We start from the raw sequence: 10,222 nt of genomic DNA, 5'->3' as shown, positions 1-10,222 counted from the left end.
AAATCTGGTAGGGATTTAATGACAAGTAGGAAGTTCACTCCTCAGTTACAAAGCTGTTGCATATACAGGGTTTCATAAGGCTGATTCAGGTATTATTTTGGACTTACCTTTGCTTGTTTTAGGCAAAACAGTAAACTGACAATATAAATGCCCAGATACATATAAATCTCAGCTTCAGCAATAAGATGTTGATGAAACGACTCTGTCTTTGTATATGCTCCAATCAAGGTTAAAAGAACAGATCCCAAGTTTGAAGTAAAACAAGACAAAAGATTTTTTGTCTTACTTTTTTTTTATTTTTTACATTTTAGAAATAGAAACTGCACATTTGTTTAAAATATTTCTAGCTTCATTTCTAGCCATTCACGATCTTGTAACAGTTCACGTGGGTATCAACCTTGTTCCTCGGGTCACAGGTTGCTCTCCTCTGGGAGTTTGGTGAGAATCTCAGCTCCATCAGATGTGATGACCACTGTGTGTTCAAACTGAGCTGATCTAAATTAAAAATAAAAAGCATAGCTGTGCATAGAGAATGATAAACACGTTGGGATGTAATGTTGATCTATCAATACAAAGTCATGTTAATCCTCTACAAATACAAACACAAATATTTATGTAATGTCCACCACCTACCGTTTATCATCCACAGACACTGCGGTCCACTTGTCCTTCAGGATTCTGAACTCTGCAGACCCCTCCATCAATATAGGCTCTACAAATTCACAAACACTGTGAGCCGCACAGTCACACACAGCGCCATATTAATGTGTACGCAAACACTGGACTGTGTCACTCACCTATTGTGAAAGCCATCCCTTCATCCATAGTCATGTCATTGTCATTAGCTGAGAATAAAGGTAAAAAGCAGATTGCGGAATTTAAAATACCTCTTGATAACAGGTAATTTGTCTCAGCTATTAATGTTATTGTTTCCTTGTATTTTTTTTTTCTATTTAACAACCTCAGTTTTCTACATCCTTGCTTCACACACTGATTTAAGAAAACTTGTGGCATTCATTAATTTTCTCATGCAAACAACTCATACAGGAAATCTGTTTTAGTCTACTTAAATACCTTTACCTGAATGTCACTGTACTTAAAATATGCTAAAAGTTAAATATGTAATTTAAAACCACATGAGTTTTTATATTTTTTTAATTTAATTTGCATATTTCTGCACGGCTATTTATATAGTTAAATAGTTGTTTTAATTCTCACACTCCAACAGCAAACTCAGGGTCTTTATGCACGTCTGTCTACTATCTCCCTCTGCTACTGCCACTAGTGTATCATCCCACACTGTAGCCTGTAATTCTCACTAACCTCTCCACGCTGAAAACACATCTTTAGCAGCTGTACTATTACGCGTTTCTACTGTCTCTGATAGTACTAAACTTGTTACCTTTGTGTCTGCTGCTTTCTAACAGCGCCTCAGTGTTTTGGTTTTTGTTTTTACTCATTGGCAACATGTTGGTGAATGAACCTTTCTGTCATACAACAGACATGCTCTAATGAGAATTATAGCTGCGCAGATTTTGATGAAATGTGCGTGACTGACTGTGCACCACTGTATTAACACGAAAAAAAGTGTTTTATGATAAGAATATGAAAATGTTCTTGATTCGGTGTCTCAAGCTCTCACACAGGAGTTTACTACATCATCTCACCATAGACCCAAACTTACCATGGTGCCAGATCTCAGGATGGCAATGAAAGTAAGAGCCTATTCCATGTCCAATGAAATAAGGACACACTTGGAACCCATTAGAAAAAGCTATTTCACTGCAAACCATACACAGAAACATTAGCTGTCAAAAAGAAAAATCAATGTGATTGTAATACACACATGTATTTTATCCAAGAATCAACTGTGTGTATATTTTGCGCATGTGTGTACCTGATAGTGTTTCCTATGACACAGAGCTGTGCGCCCGGTTTGCAGGCAGTGATGGCTTCATCTCGGCAGCTCCTGGTGGTTTCAACCAATCGCTGCCCAACCTCATCCACCTGGCCAATCAAGAAGGTTTCTGAGGTGTCACCATGGTAACCCTCTAGATACACCTGTCAGGAACAGGTAGACGTCGTGACGGGTGAAGTGACACAATCACACACTGATTGTGTGTGTTTCTGATAAGGTGTCAGCTTACAGTGACATCAATGTTGATGATATCTCCGTCTTGAAGCTGCCGACTGCAGGGCAAAGGCACATGAAAAGATGAAGGCTGCATATAGAGAATCTCTTGTATTTTTAATCATTTACAATGCATGTGTTATAATACATTGAGTACTGGACAGCAACATAAAAGTTCACCTTAGCATATATCTATAGACTGCAGTTATATTTATAATAAATGAAAACAAATTTTTTTAGCCACTCTTCTAAAATAGAAATCACTTATCTCTGGCTGTACTCTAGTATGGAAGGAAACAAATGCAAAGAAAATAAGTCACGCCCTGTTACCTGTCAGGTATGCCATGACAGACCACGTTGTTCACAGACGTGCAGACCGACTTGGGGAAACCCCCGTATTTCAGAGGAGATGGATAAGCGTTGTGCTTTACTGTCTCCTGGTGCACAATGAAGTCAATTTCATCTGTTGTCATGCCAACCTGGAAAGAAGTGCTGTGTTGTTTTACGGTTTTCATGAGACGAAAACTCTTGGACTTGACTGGGTGCTTACCTTCAGACTGCGGCCGGCTAACAGCAGTACATGTCTGGCTAGCTGACATGCTCTGGCAAGGCCTTCGATCTGCTCCTGGTTTTTGATCTCTATGTAGTCTGGCCATTCTGGGACCAGACCAGTGTCAACATAGTCAGGCCGCACAATGTGCTACAGCAGAGAACAGTTACAGACCAAAATAAAATATATAATTTGCTTCACATTACATCTGATTCAATCATATGATTAATGTTAATTGAAAACTGGGCTAGAAAAAAAAATCAAGTCAGTAACTGTCAACTGTGAGAGTAAAGACCAGAAGAACTCAGTCACTTCAGGACTAGTCTAATAGCAGATATGTAATGTTAAAAGGATCATAGTCTCTCTAAAACTTCAAGCATCATTTAGGTTTTTATCTTCTGGCCCACCCAATCAGAAAACTGATCATCACTGAGGCATTATGGGAACTAGGGGCAGTTTTAGACCCTTTTTAGGGCTGCTCAAACAACTAAATTTCATCTCAGAACCACTAAAAAATTCTAATAATATTTAATCATTAGGCCTATTATTAACTAATCTCAGATTTTGCAAAGACATTGTTCCATCACACACAAGTAATGTAGGAGAAGAGGGAGGTAGCCATAGATTTCATAAGTTAAAAAGCAAATACAGTTGCTGCCTTTTCTGACTGTGACCACTGGGTCGGTAGAAAGTTGTGTTACAGCTTTATGCCGTGAATAATGTCAAACAACGTTAGCCGACTTAGCTGTGCACTTGCAAGGTAATGAGCTATTGTAGCTGATGCACTTTATTATTTTAGTTTAAGTGGAGATAAAATACCAAACCCATACAGTATTATAAATCACTGCAATTATTATTCTTCACTGACAAATGCAATCAAATTCAGTTGTATGTTTACAATAGCCATAAGGGTAACTTTGCTCCATGTGGCAAGCTAACAAATCAATGTTAAGTTTTTATGATGGAATTACACACATTGGCTATGCAGTTACACAGAGAATGTACTGACACATTTATGGACAGTGAATCCAGGCATTGAGATACATGGATATACTTTTTTTTTAAATCAAAGAAAACAACCAGGTACATGTGAAAAGGTTAAGTCAAAATGACACTACCTATCTACATTGCTCATATCAACCTAATATTCCATTAGAATAATATTATAAATCACTATGAATCATTTCATACTGCTTATTATAGATTCTGTGACTGGATGTTAAGTTTGTATTTGGCTGACAGCACAGAGAGGAGGAGGAGGAGGACAGCGATGGAGACAATGGGAGACAGCATAAGGCCCTGCATAAATGCACATAATCCTTATAGGGGCTGAGCTATAGTCTGATCCAACAGTCGCCCCTGATGGGAACACTGGGTTCTGTACCTTAGGAACTGCATAGGCAGGCTTAACAGTAGCCGGGCGGACTACACTGTAAAAGGTTTTCCGCCTCTGCCAGAAGAAATGTCGATGTTGCTGACCCAGCAGGGCTGCAGGGGGACCAGAGCTCCTCAGACAACAGACTCTGTGCAGGAGTCCACACAGCCCTGGAGTGAAGGAGAACAACAGGGTAAAGAAGAGAGAGAGCTCTGACAGCTGCTCTTGCTGCTGAGAGCACATGAGGTGAGAGGGGAGGTTACAGTACAGGCTACAGAGTACAGGAAATGTAGTCCATCTTCACCTGCGACCTCAAGGACAAACATAAAATGTTAATGTCGTCCACAAACAGTTATACCTAGCGAGCTAACATCACCTTTACTTACAAAATAGCGAAAGGCTTTAATGTAAGTGTCAAATAATACACGATGTGTTTTTCCGGGACGTGGGGACTCGGCTGGTGCACGCAGCCTTTAACGCTCCCTGTCTATACAAGTATATGAAGCGTTTCAGCTCGTTACCTGATCTTGTTGCAGGTCCTGCAGCACGCTGCACCGCCATTGAGTTTCATTGGCGGTCACGTGGTGAGGGTGTCACGTGACGCACGACCAATACATCCGGCTGACAAGTGTCAACTTCATCCACTCATTGTGGAGTGGATGAAACGGCTTTTTGTATGGAAATGATTAGGAAATACATATATTTAAACAATTAGCAGTCAAACCGATATCATTAGGGCACTGACGTATTGATGGACATTGACAGATTACATTCAGTTACAGCTTTTTCTGTCCGATCCAGTTACAGTGTCTGCACACACGAAACTGAACTGATCGAATGAACCTACTGACAATGGATTTGTGCTGTCTGTGAGGTAGACTAAGTCCACTGCTGCTTCTTACACAGATATGCATGTTGAACTACCTTTAGCTCTTCATGTATCCGATAATATATTCATACATATGCAAACCTCTTGTTTCTGAGTTCTGAAGAAGACTGGAAACAAACTGCAGGGAAGAAATTCAAATAAAGCACATCTTTGAAAACAGATGAAAGCATGAAAAGAAATTAGTTAAAGCCACTATTTTTTTAGTTTTATTGTTTGTTTGTTCATCCATCCTGTTTAATCCAGAATCCACTCTGGTCTATGTCAGGACTCGGGGAATTATTATAAGGTTTGGACCAACAGATGCGCCCACACTGGTACTACAGTTCAAACTCAAGGCTTTATTTTACAGGGTAAGGAAAAACAGGAACCAAAACTACAGACTAGGAGGGAACAGGTCTAGGCAGGAAAGCACAAGGACATGAAATACAAACAGGACATCAGGAAACAGGGCACGGGGTATACATGAAAACATGAACAAAGGACAAGGACACAAGGAGACAAGGTCGGAGGGATCCGGGTCACACACACCAAGGGAGACGCACCAGATTAACGAACACCGACACTAGAACATGAAAGACAAGGAAGGGAGCATGAAGGGTCTAGACCACAAGAAACAAGGACATGAGCAGGGAGTCAAGGCTTGAGGGAATCTGGGTCACACACACACACACAATTAGGGAGACGCACCAGATCGCACAAACACTTGCACATGAGAAACAAGGAACGGGGCATGAAGGTCTAGATCACAGGGGAACTGGACATGAGTAGGGACTATCACAGGACTGACAATTTAGAGACAAACACTCAGGTCAACATTCACACCTATGGGCGACTTGCATATTTTTTGGACTTTGGGAGGAAACCGGAGCACCCGGAGAAAACCCACACCGACCTCGGGAGAGCATGTAAACTCACACAGAAAGCATCCAGGATAAAACGGGATTCGAACCCGAAAACCTTCTTGCTGTGAGGTGATAGTGCTAACCACCTAACCCCCCCCCCCCCCCCAACCCCCCCCCCCCCCCCAACATTCACACCTATGGGCGACTTGCATATTTTTTGGAAACCGGAGCACCCGGAGAAAACCCACACCGACCTCGGGAGAGCATGTAAACTCACACAGAAAGCATCCAGGATAAAACGGGATTCGAACCCGAAAACCTTCTTGCTGTGAGGTGATAGTGCTAACCACCTAACCCCCCCCCCAACCCCCCCCCCCAACATTCACACCTATGGGCGACTTGCATATTTTTTGGAAACCGGAGCACCCGGAGAAAACCCACACCGACCTCGGGAGAGCATGTAAACTCACACAGAAAGCATCCAGGATAAAACGGGATTCGAACCCGAAAACCTTCTTGCTGTGAGGTGATAGTGCTAACCACCTAACCCCACCTAACCCCCCCCCCCCCCCCCACACACACACACACACACCCGTGCCGCTGTATATGTCTGTCATTCATTCATTCATCCATCTATCCATCCATCCATCCATCCATCCATCCATCACTACATTAAAATGCAACGGGAGTGCTCATGTGCACTTTTCATAGAAGTAAAGGATCGCGTTTGTTTGTATATCCGCTGACACGTCTTCTGACACCGATATATTACAATCATCAGCCTTGATGGTGAAATTCTCATCAAACAGATATGACCAAAAGTGTCCGATGTTTGCGTCAAGGCCCCTGTGACAGATGACAGAGGACAGTCTGTATGTCTGCGATTTGTTTCCAGCCATTGGAATTTCTATGAGCGGGGATTCACACACGGGGTCGTTTACAACCGAGCCATCGAGGGCTGCTCGAGACAAATAACAGGTTAAGATGTCCTGGCAGAGCCAATCTTGTCTTGTCTCTATAGATGAGCCACATGTGTTACACTGACCCTGCACTGGGCTCTCGTCGTTATCGCGCATCAGAAGAGAGAAAATGTTGTCGTTTTTATTCGGTGGTGGTAAGAAGTAAAAATTAGCTTGGCTTCCGGTGCTATATGCCAAACACCCACAGTGCTGGCACCAGTAGGATTTAGTCACCTGGAAAGACGTTTGCACTGCACACTGACTGAGCCAGGACAAGAAAGGCTGGACCAGATCAACTAAGTCATTGTGCTTTGACAGACCCAGTGTCGGTATTTTCTTACTCAGCTCTTTCAACACCCCGTAGACTTCTGCTGAGCTGAAAGTCCTGCCGGGGTTTCTAAGGGCTGTTAAGAAAAGCGATGTAAACGCTGGTATTGTTGAATGTAGACCTGTCTCTGGGGGCACACATGCCAGTTTCTTCCGCACAACCTTCAAGTGTAGCACGGCCTGTAGTGAGGCATTCATCCAGCAGTTGTTGTATGTGTTTGGAAACTTGCAGATGGATTTGCACACGTTGGTGTGTACGTATGTTTGTGACATCGTCGCACTGGCATCTTTTATCATTACAGCTATTTCTAATGCTGCTTTGATTCTTTCTTTCTCGGTGTCGGCTGTTGAATCAGACAGACCTACGGTCCCACCGACATTCCGGTGAGCGTGCTGATCTGCCTTATTAGTGGTGTAGTGGTCTGCGAGTCTCTTTACAGTTTTGGTTACTAAAGTACCCACAAGTAACCCCAGAGTTAGGATGACCATGTTGCGTGTGTAGAAGTGGCCTGTGTGAAAACCCGTGTGAGCGCAGACTGTTCAGTGTTCAGTAGAGTTCAGGATAAAAGGGCTACAACAGATGTCGTCATCGGATTCGAACACTGTGCAATAAAGGAGTGTTGTTCTGGAATTGAACCTTTGATCTTGGACCACATGGTTCTATTTTATGAAGATGCATTTTTTGAATTTGCACCAAGATCTCCCTCATGGACAGGTTCAGTTCTCTGTGGACTTTCAGGCCAGAACATCCCAACTGGATTAAACGTTAATTGTATTATTAAAATATGAAGCAAAGTGAGTTACTTGTGTATGAAAATCCATCTATCACGCTTATTCTCCTTCACAGAGTCTCAGGGGCCTGGACACAAGAGATTACACCCTGGACAGATTACCAGTTAAAGGGAGTTTTTCCTCTCCACTCTCGCCAAGTGCTTGCTCATAAGGGATTTGTTGTGTTTTTGGTTTTTGTAAAGTGCCTTGAGATGATGTGTATTGTGATTTGGCACTATACAAATAAAACTGAATTGACTTGAATTGAATATAGATGTTATGTTTTTTGTAAGTGAAATATCTTAAATTCAGCCTCTGTCTCCTCAAGACTAATACCTGGATGGGGTAATTTTTTCTCAGAGATTACACAAGCATTTAAAGAAGGGGTTATTTACAGCACACCTATGCTTTAAAATTCCTTTACAGATATAGACAAGACAAGAGTCTGTACAAGATACTCTGATTTCCCATATTGCCAGGAGCAGAGGCAAGAATATCCAGATGTTATAGTGATTTTTGGGGCTAAGGGGAAGCATCATTAATTGCAGCATTATTAATTGATTTTATTTCCATTGTTTTTGTTCATTAATAAATTCAGTCATAGTCACTCTTAAAAAAATAATATAATAATAATAGAACTGAAGATACCCAAACTATCTTTCCTAACTGATTTACTTTTGAATAGTGTTGTTTATATGATGATTAAAAACATTACATGAATTGTTTCACATGCATTCATAATACACAAATTAAAACCCTATTATCTCTTAGTAGCCTGTAATTATGATTACCCAACCCATGATGGTTGTTCATCATACTTTAAGAAACATATGGGACAGCTTTCAGTCTTTTAAAGCCTGGTGGAGTCTTCAGATTCCCCATCCACCATGCTAAACCACACATATCATTGAGCCCCATAGAACATAAGCCCTTCTGTAGTTGTTAGTTAAACAAAGTAACTTGACACAGCTGGTGAGTACTGCAGGTTGTGGAGATACTGCAGTCGCCCTACCTTATCAGTGACAACAGGCACTGCTGATATCTCACAGGGACACCTCACCAAGGTCAGCAAGATAACCTCTCATCCACTAGAACAAAGTCAACAAAAAAATGAAAAGATTCTCTGGATGTTGGAACAAAGTCTGTATGCACTGAGGTATTTTCACTTGCCATAGGTGTTAGCAATCAATAACATTAGTGAATGATCTGTACAAAGCAACACTGAGCTCAAGAAGAATAAAAAGGCCCTGAAACAGCAACATTAAATTAACATATTACTTCTATTACTTACACTTTTGTATAATCAAACTTAAGAAAATATCTTCCATGAAAAATGTCCTTTAATATAGATGCACTGATTTTTTTTTTTCAGGTGTTGTACCATAACATGTACCTGATTTTACTGGTTATACTGGGTTTTTACAGGTACTTTAACTTAGATAAAGGTACAGGAGGGTTGATCTTTAAAATATTATCCACAAAAATGAAATAAATGTAGTCTGAGGCGCAATTAAACAAATTTCAGTAGCAATAAATTAGTTGCTATTACTTTTTGCTAAGAAGAAACTGATATATTTCACTGGGTGTACTGGATCCTTGGAGATACTTAAACTGGTAGAAAGTGCTGGATGGTTAACACTTTAAAACACAAAACTGCAAAGAGTCAATAGAATGATTCAAATAGGATTATTTATTTTACACATCAGTAAAGTTAGTGTGTAGTAACCAAATTTAACAGCCTATGGAGAATGTATCTGTATACCTACAAGTGTTTTATTCATTATTGAGTAAAACACTACAGCAGAAACAAATGGACATCAGTCACAGTCAAACGTTTCATCACTATCCTGTTTGTGCTCTTCATTCAGGACAAAACCAGCTGTTCGAGCAGAAAAACTGGGCCAGGCACGTTTAATAGGCTGTGCGCGCTCCCGCGGACCGTGATCAGTTTCTGGCACATTGTCACTTTTCGACACAACACCCGTAGACCTATTATTTCATCTCCACAGGTGAATTTGAGGAGCCAGTGTGTGTAGCACTATGACAAGCTGGTCAACAGTGGTCCTGCTGTACGCGGCTACCCCCGGGCTAATTCACAGGGCGTCAACCTACGTTTTGTCAAGTACCTGCCCCGCTGAACCGTTTCTTTAATGAAAACCCTGTGCGTCTCAACATGTGTCGGTATTCGGTCACTGAACAAATTAACCAATAAACAAAACAAACAACCAAGAGTTTTTGGGGTTTTATACTAAAGTTTGTGAATTTCACGCTGTGAGATTATAATCCACGTCAGCGTCGCTGCAGGTTTACGCATGTTGTCTGGGATACTTCCTGTCGCCACAGCACCCGCTGATATAGTCAGTCTGCAGTAAAGTGGA

The 10,222-nt window shown here is 41.3% G+C and overlaps 1 protein-coding gene across 1 annotated transcript; it reads right to left on the bottom strand.

Moving 5' to 3' along the window:
- Positions 1 to 279: 279 nt before the first annotated feature.
- On the bottom strand, positions 280 to 4,633 carry metap1d (methionyl aminopeptidase type 1D (mitochondrial)). The gene is made up of 10 exons (XM_026312634.1): positions 4,578 to 4,633; positions 4,066 to 4,226; positions 2,682 to 2,831; positions 2,462 to 2,610; positions 2,148 to 2,190; positions 1,898 to 2,061; positions 1,685 to 1,782; positions 798 to 845; positions 634 to 712; positions 280 to 495 (listed from the first exon to the last, which is right to left on the bottom strand). The coding sequence occupies exons 1-10, from the start codon at positions 4,615 to 4,617 to the stop codon at positions 411 to 413; spliced, it is 1,017 nt and encodes a 338-aa protein (XP_026168419.1). The 5' UTR covers positions 4,618 to 4,633; the 3' UTR covers positions 280 to 410.
- Between the last annotated feature and the right edge of the window lie 5,589 nt (positions 4,634 to 10,222).

This window comes from Mastacembelus armatus, chromosome 17 (genome assembly GCF_900324485.2).
Source record: "Mastacembelus armatus chromosome 17, fMasArm1.2, whole genome shotgun sequence".
NCBI classification, from domain to species: domain Eukaryota; kingdom Metazoa; phylum Chordata; class Actinopteri; order Synbranchiformes; family Mastacembelidae; genus Mastacembelus; species Mastacembelus armatus.
Note: the sequence above shows the minus strand (reverse complement) of the source record. Positions and strands in the feature narration are given on the sequence as shown.